The sequence below is a fragment of the Rattus rattus genome, chromosome 3 (assembly GCF_011064425.1).
Source record: "Rattus rattus isolate New Zealand chromosome 3, Rrattus_CSIRO_v1, whole genome shotgun sequence".
NCBI classification, from domain to species: domain Eukaryota; kingdom Metazoa; phylum Chordata; class Mammalia; order Rodentia; family Muridae; genus Rattus; species Rattus rattus.
In genome coordinates this window covers 66,756,326-66,772,061 of record NC_046156.1, presented here as the reverse complement: position 1 = coordinate 66,772,061, position 15,736 = coordinate 66,756,326, and the positions used below count along the sequence as shown (strand labels likewise).

Genomic DNA, 15,736 nt, shown 5'->3' with positions numbered 1-15,736 from the left:
CTACAGCCCAAGTGGTGCTGAGGACTGAACTCAGTGCCTTGGTTAAGCTAACCAGCCCCACCACTGAGATGTACCCTGAAGCTAAAACATAAATACTACAGAGAAAAGAAAACCTCAGAGGCCAAAAACAAAACAAAAAACAAAAACAAAAACCCAAACCACTCTGGACTCAGACAATGTGAGTCTAAATAGGAACGTCACCTAATACATCTACAACTAAGAAGACATCCGAAAGGAAGAGAAAGACCCAGACATTATGACGCAGGCTGTCAATACCTGTATTTATGATTTTTAAACACAGAATCAACCAAATGGTGAACAGAACGGTGGCTAAGGAAATTACGGTACACACCTAGAATAAAATGCTATATGGCTGATAGTGAGATCTTTCCAATAAATATTTACACCATCGGAGTTATTGACACCCACTGAATTATACAGTATTGAAAAACTACTATCAGGTAAAATTCTACATGAACTACAGAGCCCTAGCCTTAACAAGCCTCCAGGAGCAGCCCTGAGTTACTCCGACGACTGCAGACATACCCATGTGCTTACATGACCTCATGACTGAGAACGATTTACCTTGTAGCCAAGCACACTTTCCTTAAGAGATAAAAGCCAGGACATAACATCACAAGCAGACAGTTTTGGAAGCCAATGAGCACAGACGCAACCAGCCAGGGATTGGCTCTGTGATAAACAAACTCGCCAAAGTAGATTCTCTCGTGTGTCCATCTGAAAGCACCCAACTTCAGAGAAAAATAGCTGCACAGACCGAATCAGCATGCGAGACTCTACTTCTGTATTTTAAACACAGCTTGTTTTTCCTTGTGTTCTAATACCAAGCCGGACTTGTATTTCAACTACACACACTTTAGAAGGGAAATATTTAGAAAGTGATGTTTTGTCAAGATAAGCAGGGACTAGCATCTGCCACTGAGGGAAGCGACTTATGCAGCCACTGACAGAGAGCAGAGAGACCCCGGGGCTCCCTGTGGCACGATGTCAAGCTTTATGGGCGTTGAGGAGGACCCGTGATAGCCCCACTACCCTTTCCTGCTTCTCCGTTACGGAACACTTTTTCCTTTGGGACATTACAGTGTCCTCCATATTTACACACAGTACACACACATCTTCACGGCTTTAGAGAGTCATGGCGGTAGTGGTGAGGATTCTGAACCCCTCTAAGGTATTTGTCACTTTGTGTCAACCCCACCAGACAGCAGAAACACACCCACATATACAAATGATCTAGCTTGGAACCTCAGAGTCGAGATTCTTAGTCATGCCACACAGGACCGCTTTCCATCCACAGTGTTTAACGTAAACATTAGAGAACAATCTAGTATAATTACAGTTAGGACTTATGGGGCATTTACCGAAACCCAAGCATTAGAACAAATTCTGAGTAACTGTGGTGATCAGAGCATTTATAAGAACAATTCCCTAAGTGTGTGTATCGTGAGTCAATGCACGAGTCATTAGATACTGTTTTTATAAAAACTGTGCTTATTTAAATGCTCCATTTAGAGATGTGTGGAGTGCTGGGGGGCTGTTGTCAGAAGCCACATTTCTATATCCCCTACAGAACTCCAGAGAGAGCCGCAGAAGTACAGACTGAAAGGCGGGGGCAGCCTACAGTTGCGACTTGGGACTCCATGAAAGTACGGCTTAGGTAGAAGTGGGAAACAGTGCTTTAGCCGAATCATCTCCTCCCAATACAGAAGAAAATATTCAACATGTTAATAACATTTAAATCTTAACTGGGGGTTCTGTCGAAATCTATGAAAAAATTAAACGCCGCTGTGTATCTGCACGGCAAAGACACACAGGAGGCTCTGCTTTACGTAACTGACTGTGGAGCTGGGGTAGGGGTCAGAGGTGAGAGGCCGCTCACCCTGCACAAGGCCTGGCAAAGAGAGAAGGAGGGAAAATGACTGTCAGAGACAAATGAAGCTCGTTCCCAAGGCTTCCTGACAGTTACCGATACCTCAGGAACTTTTCAAAGCTACACGTTCTCTCAAGCGCATCACTAGCCTTCGACTGGGACCACACTGGCCGGCAGAAAAAGAAATGCTACCTGTATTTTGCGGGCAAGGAAAGAGAGGCTCACAGAACTCAGCTTAAGCTACCCCAAGCAGGCTTTGCAGCCAAGAACCCTTGTCGTCTCACTAAACCTGCAATGGGTTCTGCAGCTAAACGAAGCCAAAACTCCAGTAGCCTCACTGCAGAGTCTGAATGAATTTAGACAACTGTGAAAACCCCAGTCCTGCCACATACAAATGGCCCACCTCACACTGAGATGCTCTGTGGAGTAGCTGGCAGAATGTGAAACTGAAAAGTGTGAGGGAATCCCTCATGCTCTCTAAATAAAACGCCAGCATAATGATTTAGAAGGACATCAACCACGAGAAACCCAACCTCTTCTCTCCTCTGTCCCCGAACTCCTGGAAACACTGAATTTATCACTAGTCTCCATACTTAAGTATGACAGGGCACCGCTGGGCTGTAACTCATAGCACTAGCGGCCACCTCTGTGCTCCCTGACACAGCGACCCATACATCTGCTTTGGCACGGTTTTAAGTTATGATACCAGGCGAGGGGATGCAAATCGGATGTCAGAAGGCCCTGCTGTTTAAAAACTGCATTAGTTCCCAGACAGGAAGAGAGCAGAGCTGTGGAGGGCGCTTGCTGCTAGTGCCTCAGCGGCACGGTCTCCTCAGTGCACTGCCAACCAGCTGACTGAATCTGGGGAGACACATGTGGTTGGAGCTTCGATAGCTGGCACATGTGCTGCTCAGAGATGCACACGATGCTAGGGTCATTTCTGGAGCCTGACCCTGCAGCCTTAGCACCATATACTCCTAAAAATGTCTGGAACCAAGCATGGGTGACACATACCCAAGAAGCTAAGATAGGATAATCTCTTAAGCTCAAAGCCAGAATTCAGAATTCAATGCTAGCCTTGAGAACACAGTGCGTCGTGATCTTAATAATAATAATAATAATGAAAAATAATACTCAGAAACAATGTCTTACACTTTAGAATATACTATAGTGAAGTATCTTAGGGAATAATTCATTCATGTTTCACGTACACTTTAAACACATAGCCTGAAGATAACTTCACGCAGTGTTTTGCAGTATTTTGTGTATAAAATGACATTTCACAGTATGGAATTTTCCACTGGGTGGGCATGCTGGCACACAAAAGATCTCTTTTGATTTTTAGACAGGATCTCAGTAACCCAGGCTGGCCTCAAACTCACTTCATTACAGACATGGGTCACCACACCTAACTCTCAACGTGCATTTCTGGATGTGTCTGAATTTCAGATTAGGGTTTTATGGACGCCAAACCTGTGTAAATCTCTCAAGGCAGAAGAAAGTAAGAACTCTGCCTTTCTCTGGTACCCAGGCAGGGTCCATGGCACTGCTCTTAGTTTCTCTCACAAAGGAAAATGTCCTTAAATTCCTTGCAGCAAGAATATTTAGGTAGATGGCAGCAATCTACTACTTCCAGACAAACTGCATGGCAACAGAGGGGACCTGATGGCACTATGTCATAAACTGAAGAGGACCTAGGAGCTTCTGCTGGCCACTCAGCCATGAGAAGCCCTGTTGACATTAGGGTCATCTTCTCCAGCAGGCTGTTCTGCAATTTCCTGCCACACAAATTGCCTCCATGGTAGTTACGTCATGCCTGGGACCTTCACAAACCAGATCTGGGCAGCCTCCAGGAGTCACAGCTCCTGATGCTGTTAGACCCAGAGCTGAGTGCCAGCCCCTCTTAGAAGTATCTTATGTTGCCCGCCATGGTTTATTTAACAGATACCCTTGCTATGGAGACAATGCCACCCATACAACATAGGAGCTCACTGGGTGGCGGGTCTACTGAACTAGATGACAGTGCCAGAAGTCTTACACGTGTGGTTCTACCTTCCCAAGAGCTAGGACTGAGGGAGGGCACGCCTGACCTCTGCTACTACCAAAGGGCCTGAAAAGTTAGAGCAGGCGGCTGCTGCCCAGAAGGCCGTGACCAAGGAGGGATGTCAGGGCAAAAGGACTGTGCTAGCCCTGAGTTTACTGCTGCTCAGACTATGGTGGCAGGCTGCTCTCAGGCCAAACAGGCTCCTCTGCACTTGTCTAGAGGTCCCCGAGGATGGCTGGGGTTCCCAGTCAACCAGACCGCTGCCTGTAACGCCTACTGCCCAGGGCACCGAGTGGGGCGAATGCCTTAGCCATTTCACTGCAGATGCTTAAACAACATGGGAAGATGAGTGATGGAAATAAACAGTTTTCTACAAAGAGGGCAGGGAGGAGAAAACATGGGGGGAGGAGATGAGGAGGGGAGGGGAGAGGAAAAGAGATGAGGGGAGGGGAAAGGAGAGGGGGGAAAGGGGAAAGGAGAAAGGAGAGGTTACATAAGGAAGGGGAAGGGAGAGGAGGAGGGGAGGGGAGGAGGGCTACTTCACCTTCCAGATTAAAAAAAAGTCACGAACAAATAGCATTAGTAAATGGAAAATGGATGCTCGGGGTTAGCAAAAATAATTAACTTTTAAAAAGAAGGAAAGTCCTGGGATGGTCTCCACACATTCCTGTTAACACTTGTTTGTGTGGTACTTTAGGTCGGCCATGACGGTCTTTATTCAGTGGCTGGGTGGTGAGTGACTGTGAGAGCCGCCACCAGGGACCACTCCACACCTCCACCATGCGCCTGCTTAGCACAGCCATGGAAACAGGGAGGAGGAGCACGGGACCTCCAGTCTACCGTACGGAGACAGAGCAGAGTCTATAAAACCAGAACCCTGTGGCAAATGCTGCAGACACCAGAGGAGGCCATGACTGCAGTCTGTTCAGAGACTCTGGGGTGGTGCTAAAGGTGTCACTTGTGCTCAGTGAAGGGGTTAGCCACACTGGGGAGGGATATTATGAGCACAGGCTAAGACAGACAGAAGCAACGGATGTGCGATGCCGTTGGTGAGGCCTTGGCTGTGGAGGATGGAGGGCGGATGGGACTAAGACGATGAATGGAGCAGCACACGGACAGCCTCTCTGCTATGCTGCATCTGGAGTGCACACGCAAAGCTCCAAGCCAGCTTCCCCCGTTCCTGACAGTGGAATCACAAGAACTCCTCCCCAGTGAATAAGCTTTCCCTATCACAGATCAGCATGTGTTAAATATGGGTTAAAGGTGAGTGCCATGAGTCAGGAGAGAAAAGGGTTATAAGGTCAGGAGGCTGGAAACAGACAGGACCCTGGACCAACGTCACTGAGCCTCACAGCAGAAACTACTTTTCATTCTGTATCGTAGGACACAGGACACTTTCAAGCAGGTCTTGAATGGCCATATGTACAGAGCTTAGAGGAGCGGACTACCTCCAAAGTTCTGTTTGTGTATGAACTCACATGGTCCGCTTCTCCCACCCACGGGCCCCTACTGCCCCTACCTTATTCTTCAAAGTTATGCACCATATGCTTTTGCTCCCCAGTTAGCATCACTGCCATGAGTTTAGATGGCAAAGGACCCCGGATACCTCCGTGTAAGAGGCTTGATGCCTAGGGTGGTGATGCTGGGAGGTGGTGGACCCTTTAGCAGGAAGAGTTTTTGTGCAGGGTTCATAACTTACATCATTGCATACCCTCAAGGGTCCCTGAGTCTCCCTTCCTCCCTTTCTTTGCTTCCTGGATCACAAAGTGGGCAACTGGCCCGAGCTCATGCTCTTTAGAGGCCTGAACCAATGGGCCCACCTCTATTACTCTGCACCTCTGCGCTTTGAGCCCAGATCCAAACCCTTTTCCCTTCATACACTCATTATGGCAGGTGTCCCACTGTCACAACATGAAGCTGACTGACACAATCAAGGACAAATGAACACGTACGTTCTAATGTCCAAAAAACCAAATGCACACCCATTCGAGAAGCCCGCTAGGATTTCCTGTGTGCATACAAAACGCCCCAACCAACTTGACCCTGCTGGCCTCTCTACAGCCCCTTTCGTACGCTCTCTGCTCATTGCTGTGGCACCGGGCCACACTCTGAACGTCACTGTGTGCTACTACAGTCGTTTAGAAGGACAGAGGCGTGGGTTAAAACGAAACAGCGGAGGCTCTGAACGCACCAGCAGATTCTCAGGTTTGATATCTCTGTGCACGATGCTGAGGCCGTGCAGGTATCTGAGGGCGCTGGCTAGGTTGTACACCATGGCGCTGCCATCTCTCTCGGTGTACTTGGTTGAAGAAGTGATCGCGTCGAAGAGATCTCCACCCTGCATGATAAAGAAAGATGCACAGAAGCGTCAACGGTTCGGTCCTCTGAGATAAGAAGGTCGCGTCAGCTTGTGTCAGATGAAGAAAGGACCATGCATGAGACGGATGTGTCTAACGCGGATGTAGAGGATGCTTTTCTGACAGGGTTCCTCGGGGGTGTTCACGCTCTGAGACTTGACACCAACGAGCCCGCCCATCCTTACTTTGACCAGTTCCATCACTAGGAAGAGCTCAGTTGCGGTTTCCATCTCCTCGACCAGCATGATGATGTTGGGGTGCTTCACCCGGCGCAGGATTGACACTTCGTTCTCAATCAGATGTTCCTGTCAGATCAAGGAGACAGAGAAGGACATGAAAACCACAGAACCTTGTGCTCGACCACCAAAGCCTGGGGCACAGTACATCACGGTCTTCATGTCTCTTGGCACAGGCAGCCACACTTGTCTACTCAGCTCTCCCAGAGGTAGGAAGGCCACGAGTGGGTCAACTCAGAAACTGGCTTCTGAGCATGCCCAGAAGGGCTCGGGGTAACCGCACTGACCTACAGTGTACGTCTCTACTCGAGGCAGTGACAGTGAAGATGTGTCCACACAGCACCGTGCTTCTGTAAGGCAGGAAGGCCAGAGCCACCTTCTAACCTCAGCATTTCACGAAAACACAGCGACTCTAAGATTAAAACGTTCCACTGCTACCAATATAAATTTTAATTTTATGCTAACATGCATGAAAACTAAGCTTTCTTCTTTTATGGGTGGGTATGAAGTCATTCACCAGATGGGAGTTCCTTACACTTCATATTTCAGAAATCTGGAAGGCACTGAACCACACAGCTCGTTTTAACTGCAACCACCTCTGCCCTGAACACACTACCTCAGTGTTGCCCATGCTGAGTGGCGCGGGCGAGGACTGCCTGGTGGTAAAATGCTCACTTACAGAATTAAGAAATTATCCACGAGCCACACGCGGCGACCTTTCTGTTCCAAAGGCTGCACACGCACACCCTCGCTAACTTCAACGGCAAGTCCATTCCAGTTGAGAAAGCACAGGATGAAACTTGCTGAACTCTGCCGCATTCTAACTGCTGGAATACAATGCTCTCATAGACACCACCGACCACCTAAAGATGTGTGTACTGCAGATCTATGGTGTGTGTGGGTGTGTGTGGTGTGGATGGTGTATGTGTATAGAGAGAGTGAGTGAGTGTGTGTGTGTGTGGGTGTGTGGGTGTGTGTAGTGTGGATGGTGTATGTATATATAGAGAGTGAGTGTGTGTGTGTGTGGTATGTGTGTATGTAGTATGTGTATGTGTTGTGTGAGTATGTAGTATGTGTGTGTTATGTATGTATGTAGTGTGTGTTATGTGTATATGGTGTGTATGTTGTGTGTGACAGCGCCCCCTGCTGAGCACTAGCACAAAGCAGCAGCCAGCACACTGGGACCCCAAGCCAGGGAAGCGACTGGACAGACAGCCACGTGGCCACACACAGACGACACTGTAAGCCCTTCACACTTATTCACACCAAGTGAATCAGATGGAAAAGCAGTGATGAGAATTTGTCCCACTCTGCAGGAAGTAAAGACAAGAGCAGTCACCGCCACTAGAGTAAAAATAGGCTTATTTTAAAACTAAATAATCACGGTCTCCATCTTCAAACCCATGTTCCGTCTGCCCATCTTCTCCCGTGTTAAGAGTCTAAAAACTTACTTTCAGGGACAGTCTGGGATGCTAGTTAATAAATGTGAAGCAGTCTGTGTCAGCAGTGTAAAGTATGGAGTTAAAATATGCTGTCTACCACATCCAGAGACCCTTCCCCAAATTATTATTATTCTCAACAAAACGCACTGCAAACGTCTGTGGACCCCGTGGAACCTTTGTCAGTGTTAGTGCTGTCAGCAGTGTCAAGGCCAAACACAGAGCAAGAACTGAGACAACAGCCTCCGTATAACTACACGTGAAGGCACTGCTCATGACAACGGTTATACCTGAGTACAGAGTGAACATTCCTGCTGGGACGCACAAGCTGCTCCTCTCTGTTCCTCCCCCTCCTTCTATGCCTGACTATAAAGAAATAATCCTTTTAAAACAGTGTTTCTCATCCTCTTGGCACCCTCTGGGGTTGCCTAAGACCATTGGCAAATGTATTTATACTACAATTCATAACAGTAGAAAATGACAATTATCAAGTAGCAATAAAAAGAACTTGTATGGATGGGGTCACCACAGCACAAGGAACTGTGTTAAAGAGTCGCAGCATTAGGACAGTTGAGAAACAGAGGCACTAAGAGAAAACTACACATTTGTTTCCCCCAAGTCCTATGCCACCCACAGTAGCTTTTATTCTACTGTGTAGAAACAATCTGCAGAATATACTTTTCAAACTTTCTCTGTATAGAATGCGAGTTCTATTCGAGCCAGGCTGAAGTGACTCTACCTTCCCATGAAGAGCCTCCCTGCTCCCTCAAGGCTGAGCAAGGTGACTCTCTCCTGGGCTGCCACCATCCATTCTCCCACACTTCGAAAAATCCTAGCTCTCCTCTCACTGTCGTCTGTTGGTGGGCTGCCCTGGAGTACCCAAGTCCTAGAGGTATCTACCTCACTTTCCAGCAAAGAGCACAGTTACAAATGGGCATGCACATGCACACACACATGCACACACACATGCACACACACACACCACACCCTGCACATCGTCTTCCAGTGGCTTCCCAGCTGGCAGCTAGACTGCGGAGGATGAGACAGGAAGCAGGACAGTGTGTTCCAATCACTCTATGTGGTTCCCGACATAAGCATACATAGTAGAATTAAATCGTTAGTCACCCAAATGCATCAAGTCCTGACTTTGTAAATCTTACCTTGTTAGGAAAAGGGGACTGAGCAGTACAGAGACAGCCAGTCCTCTATTAACAGGCTAACCCAAAGGAGTGGAAACCTTCTGGAGAGGCAGGAGAATCCACACAGATGTGAGAGCAACGATAAAAGCCCAGAAGAGAAAATGTGAAGAGGAGGGACTGCAGTGATGTGGCTGTAGCCTAAGGCGCCAATCACCCGGAAGTGCGCTCAGAGCCAGAAGCACCTTCTCCCAGGACCCCCAGAGAAAGTGTAGATTTCTGACTTCCAGCAACCAGAACTGCGATAATTTCTGTTGATTTAAACTGTGTGGCAATTTACGCCAACAACTCAAAACTAGCATAATATGCTTTACGATTTGTGTCCTGTCTGGATCTTATACGGTGGAGAGAAAAGGACAACTGGGGGTTTCTTTACTGTGGGGAGTCAGCCGATATTCATTAAGAATGAGGGATCTACGCTCCTGAGAGACACAGCCAGAATACAGCAAACACAAAGGTGAATGCCAGCAGCAAACCACTGAACTGAGAACGGGACCCCCGTTGAAGGAATCAGAGAAAGAACTGGAAGAGCTTGAAGGGGCTGGAGACCCCATATGAGCAACAATGCCTTCTCAACCCCTATACATGGACCCTGGACTCTGACCTCAAATGAATATCCTAGTAAGGGCCCAGTGGAAGGGGAAGCCCTGGGTCCTGCAGACCAAAGCCTGGGCCTTTGCTCGGGAAAGTCTATTCTGGCCACTTGGCAGCTCAAATGTTTCGTGTGTGTGTGTGTGTGTGTTGAAGTCAAAGATCAACCTCAAGAATGAGCATCTTCACCCTGTTTGAGAACAACGTCTCTTAGCTGTGTTTCTGCAGCACATGCCAGGCTAGCTGGCCCATGACTGTCCACAGGTTCTCCTGGCTGCTCCCGCCTCCCTTCAACAACACTGGAATTACAGATGTAGAAGCAACATGACCTGCTTTTACATAGGTTCTGGGCATTTGAACTTAGGGTCCCAGGCTGCATTGGGAGCTCCTTTACCCACTGAGTCGTAGTTCCCATCCTCCTCAGACGCCGTTTGCTCCATGGAGTCCTCACTGGGTACCAACTGCTCTTCCATAAGCTTTCCTGAGCTCTGACCAGACTCGGAAGAACCGGTATCAATCCCTGTGGTGAGTGCCTACTCCCAGAACTGTGTCTTACACACAGAACACACATTAAAATTCAGGTGAGCAATTTAATCTTTCATGTTTGTGTATATTAGAAGAAACAGAAGGTAAGAATGAATGAAGTATTTTCCCAGATGCCTATTGATTGAATAAGCTGAAACACACAGACAGGCAGATTGGCAAAGCACAGGCTGTACCCAGACTCAAGTCACCCTCTGCCTCTGATGATTTGCCCAAGTCTCTGCTTCCCTCTCTGTACAGCTGGCACAAGTGTTCTAAGTCACGACTGTGTAAGGTCCCTACATTTCCAAGCTGGTGGTTATTTTCAACATATTAATTTTCTATATAACACCCACAAAGCAGAGGTGAGCAATGTTCCCCACAATAATGACTCAATGATCCCCTGAAACTTTGTAAACAAAGTAAGCCATTTTTATCTGAACTTATAATTTCACAGTGGAAAAAAAAATCAACTTACTTGCAACATCAAGCTTTTAAATTATAATTTTATATAGTATCGGTATGAAATTCATTGGTCAAATATGCAAAATATAAAAATGTAGAGAAGCATAAGATTGTGAACTGCAAAAATAGAAGAAATTCAGTAAAAGACAAATCCAAGCATCCCCTGTGTCTAGGCAGTCACTGTATCAGGTTGAGTTCTTTCCTACAGCTGCTTACATCCTAGCCACTACCCTTAATGTATCTGAAGAGCATGTAAGTGTCATATAGAACACGGCTCCCTATATCATGACACATTGTGCTTAGATCACCTCAAAGATGGAAAGACTAACAACTACGTATAGAGAGAATGTTATTAAGTTTGACATTAACAGTCTCATTAGATGCATAAACAAGAGGAACAGCAAGAGATGGCTCAGTGGGTGAGAGCTGCTGCCCAACCTAAGACCTGTGCTTGATCCCTGGGACCTGAACAATAGAAGACTGACAGAGGCACTTGTCCTTGACACACATACACACACATGTGTACACACGACACACACACATATACACATACAACACATACACATATACATACGACATGCATTTATACACAACACACATACATTTACACACAACACACATACACGTACATACAACACATATAATGTACACACAACATGCATACATGTACATATAACATGCATACACTTATACACACAACACACATGCATGTATACACATACAACACATACACACAACACACATACATGTATACACATGTACATACACAACATTCAACATGTATAGATATATAAATATACACAGAAAGACAAAAAATGAGCATGAAAATGTTTTAAATACACAAAACCACATAAAAATCAGACAAAAAGTAAACATGCAGAAAAGAGTCATTTTGCCACCTTTGCTTTGCTGACAACTATTAAGAGAAAATAGTAGGAGACAAGTCTGTCACCTGGGTAGAAGAGTTTTCTAAAACTTCCTTACACTATTTCAAATGTTCTGTTTAAAACGACATAATTTCATAAATGTCCACTAAAAACCAGTTTGTTTGTCTGTTTTTGTTTTTTAGCAATTCTACAATGTAAGTCAGCACTGTCACCTCATCCTAAAACTATAGGTTCCAAAGCCCGTGGCGCATTAACAACACGGACAGTGATGTGCTCTGTTCTCTCTGCACACGCTGGCCCCTCTGTGTGCTTCCCACTCCCCATTCCTCAGTCCCACCGGTCACTGCAGTACACAAGATCAGTCAACATATTTAGAGGAAGGAGAAACAAAGACACAGATACTCTGTCCCTAGAGTAACTTTCCAACAGGATTCCAATGTACTTCAAATATACAATTCTAAAGACTCTAATAATCACACTGAAAACTACCACAAACAGGAAAAATTATTTAAAAATGTAACTTAATCCATTATAGCTAAAATACACTTATCAGATAGCAAAATGGGAAAGCATTACTGAGAAATTCACTATATAGTCACATGTAGTCTTAGAGTATGTCTTCAAAACCCAGCGAGGACTTTGGCCTGTGGCTTACTTCAGACTTGCATCACCCTGGGTGCTTGGCAGCCACGTGCAGGCAGCAGCTCCCCCTGGTGTTAGATGTGACTACTCCACAGCCCTGTGTTGTAACAGACCTGCCACCACTGCAGGATCACCACAGGCCTTCGGTCACCCTGAGCCTTTACTGCCCTCTAGCAGCCTGTCCTCAGCTGACCTTTTTACCGCAGTTTGAGAGCAGGACAGACAGAAATGGGTCACTGAACTGACGAGTCACTGTGTTTCTGCACTGGCCACTGCTCTAATGTCCCTCCAAGGGACATCTATGTAACAAATGCCCTCAGAACACAGGAGCAAGGCCAGATCATTTCCTAGCCCTGATAATGAAACTAATGATTTCCTGTAGCAAAAGCCTGGGTGGGTTTCCAGCAGCTGCCTCCTAAGACTAGGGGTGGCTCAGGCTTGGGGCTCCCCCGGTCTTATACAAACCCCAAGAGTGTACATTATCTGACTGGGTCTCTGAGCATCACCGGGAAGTGAGCCAGGGAGAGCCGGTCATCTGCACTGCCGTTAGCAGTAAAGTCTTTTGTCTGTGCGAGCTTCCTGAAGCTAAAAGGCTAACGCTTAGCACGGCGTGGTTGGCCCTCAGTTCTAGCATTTATACTTTGCCAGATTTGAGACTAGGAATCTCCCAGAGAGAGCGATAACCGATCAGATTGGTTAATTTACCATCTGAGAGTTAAAAACTGCTGGAGAACAGCAGGCTGGAAACATCACTTTTCTCTCTGTTCCTTGCAGTCTCTCCCCTGCAGCCAAGGTCCCTCACTGAGAGCCCACACAGTCTCTTTTCTTTCTTTATAGCAGATGTATATACTGTACCTTTCCACAGCATTTGGCTTTGTCAATAATCTTTAATGCAAACTCTTTTCCAGTGGACCTAGAAATAACCAGAGGAAAACCATTAAAGCTACAAGTCAGAATAAAACTGCCTTCCTAGTTTCCAGCACAGCACAGATACCTCTGTCTCTTAGACAGTATGGAAAGGGGTCATGGGAGGAAGGAACTCCCAAAAAAAGAGGAAAGAAAAGCCAGGCAAATTAAATCTTCTTTTACATTATTAACTCTTATTAAAGTATTTCAATTCTGTTGTAGCAACCAAGAAAAGAAACACTTTCTTTACTTAAACCTCAAGATGGTCTCTAAGGAGAAAGAATAAGGAAAAGAAAAGTTCATCGGATTATCAGGAGAAAGAAAACCTGATTCACAATGTCTCTTTACACAGATATATGAGCCTCATCAAAACCTGCAAAATCCCAGCCATTTAGTCTCTAGTCCTCCTCCATACCTTCTGCAAGATCTGGTGCCTGTAATTTCTACCCTACAGACCCTGCCTGGCACTAAAGAAATCATTTATTAGACACAAGAATCTTAATCTAATGCTATTTAATTTTTACTCAATATTAACATAGTTGAATTTGAACAGCACCCCCCCTCCAAAAAAAACAAACAAACCAAAAACCAAAAACCACTGAAATGTAAACAGTGCCACAGAGCCCATCACTGTCTTAGGAAGCGTTCAGAGAGCATGTGTTCTCCGATCTGGGGCTGCTTCTACCAAAGCGGGGAGGCCCAGCCTGGAAAAGTAGCATTTATATTACTCCCCTCGTATTACAAACTACATCCTCACAGGTCCTTCCTTAGAAGACATGGTTTAGATGCCTCACTGTTTTCTTGGTCAGCAATCTGAACGCCGGAGCTCTGTAAAAGGGCTTCAAGAACAGGGGACTTCTTACATAGTGAGATATAAAGGGCAGTGAACTTTCACTGGAGATGCAACAGAATGGATAAACTGCCATTATTAGAACATTCTAGAAAACCTGCATTCACAAGCTATAAAAACCAGCCATCCAGAAGAGGTAGGGCAGCATTCTATACACACACAGGCTTTTATCGGCAACCATCACACTATCGTTGTTTATAAAGAGCTCCTTCTGATCTCAGTCAGGGCTCCCTATCTAGAGCTGTGGGTCTAGAAGCTCAGCGCTGGGTGAGAGCGTGGCTCTGAAGTTTCCATGAAGTAGCACAGTGTGCACCGAGCAGAGCCGGCTGTGGGAAAAGGTCATAGAGGACGTTTCTTATCCTGGTGGCTCGTTCTCTTCCTCACCTCTCTCTAGGCTGGGGGAGGACTTCTGATTTGACCTCTAGACTACATGCATACAAACAACCTTATGCACATAACTGTTTTCTGACAAAAGGCTCGTGGCCATGCCGGAAGAGCTGGTCCCAAGGGCAGATTCTTTTAGGAAATGGTGAAGAGGTGCGTCCCATTCCAGAGGGAGAGCTGTACCTGTAGGGGAACAGATCAAGAGCCACCCACCTGTCCATACATTCTTTAACTACCGCAAAGTTGCCGTCTCCGATGACCTTCCCGATTCTGTATTTCTCCAGAAGAGTGAATGACTCGGAGCACCTGTTTCCATTCACGCCTGCAGCCAAGGACAAACACAAAGTCTGAAGGAACATCGGCATTTCCTACTGATTCCTACATACTTGGAAAATAATGAAACGCAATGCTATTATTTATAGGTCTAAGCAAAACTAAAGGAAACCCCTCAGCATATTTCCTGAGTAGAATGCCGAATCACCATGTTCCTTTTGACCTTGTTGGTTAGAATCAAAAACCCACGAAAATCAATAAGCCCAACAAATCTTGAAGTGCCACTTAAAATAAATGATTATCTTGAGGCAGAGGTGACGTCTAACCTGAGGAACGCTCGGGAGATCTCGTCCAGCTTCAATACAGAAAAGCCTATCAAAGTATGGCACTGTGTTGAAGCTAATCCCTGGCCCAAAGTCGTCCCCAAAAAGCATACAATAGTCTGTGAGTTACGACCATTCCCACTGTCACCGTGCGTCTTGTTATCCCAGGCAAAGAAGAATCTATTTGTGTTCATCTAATTGAGAGACTCGGAAAATATCTAGGAATTGCGAGCACATAACCAGTAAGAGCAGAAAAAAAGGGAAGCCAGGACTAACATCTGAAACAGGACAAGATGGCTTATGGTAGAGACACTGCGTACCCTGAAGTAACTCCACTCTCAATGCCTAACCCTAACCTGACTGGCAGGTGACATGGTCACATCCCTAGGTAGGAAGAATGTGGCACCAGTGGGAATCTGATGGCCAACAACTTTGGATGGATGGTTTGCTTTACAAAAGTAACAACCAGACTGAGAAGTACCTTCAGGACTCATGCAACGGTCAAGTTCGGGCCCACCGTTTACATTGGAAGAAGATCTGCCCTGAGCAGAAATCTGCTAAAAGAAGAAAATGACCATTAGTTATTAGGATACATCTGTGAATCACTGGCTGCTGTCCTTATATGAGGGACAGTATTTATAGTATGTCAAATGACCGTACAGGAAACGACACAGAACGTTTTCTCATCCTATTCCCCTTTATACAGCACAACACATGAATGGACTTATTT

At 46.1% G+C, this 15,736-nt stretch overlaps 1 protein-coding gene across 4 annotated transcripts in view; it reads right to left on the bottom strand.

The window, feature by feature from the left end:
• Positions 1-15,736, bottom strand: part of Dclk2 (doublecortin like kinase 2) — a 128,846-nt gene that overhangs the window by 13,989 nt on the left and 99,121 nt on the right. For 2 of the 4 annotated variants that reach the window (XM_032898142.1, XM_032898144.1), the window contains 5 exons: positions 15,488-15,563; positions 14,624-14,732; positions 13,126-13,183; positions 6,478-6,597; positions 6,127-6,273 (listed from right to left, as the gene is read on the bottom strand). In XM_032898142.1, the coding sequence (XP_032754033.1) occupies positions 6,127-6,273; positions 6,478-6,597; positions 13,126-13,183; positions 14,624-14,732; positions 15,488-15,563 (510 nt within the window). The remainder of the gene's footprint in view (positions 1-6,126; positions 6,274-6,477; positions 6,598-13,125; positions 13,184-14,623; positions 14,733-15,487; positions 15,564-15,736) is intronic. The other 2 variants (XM_032898143.1, XM_032898145.1) reach the window with 1 other exon arrangement.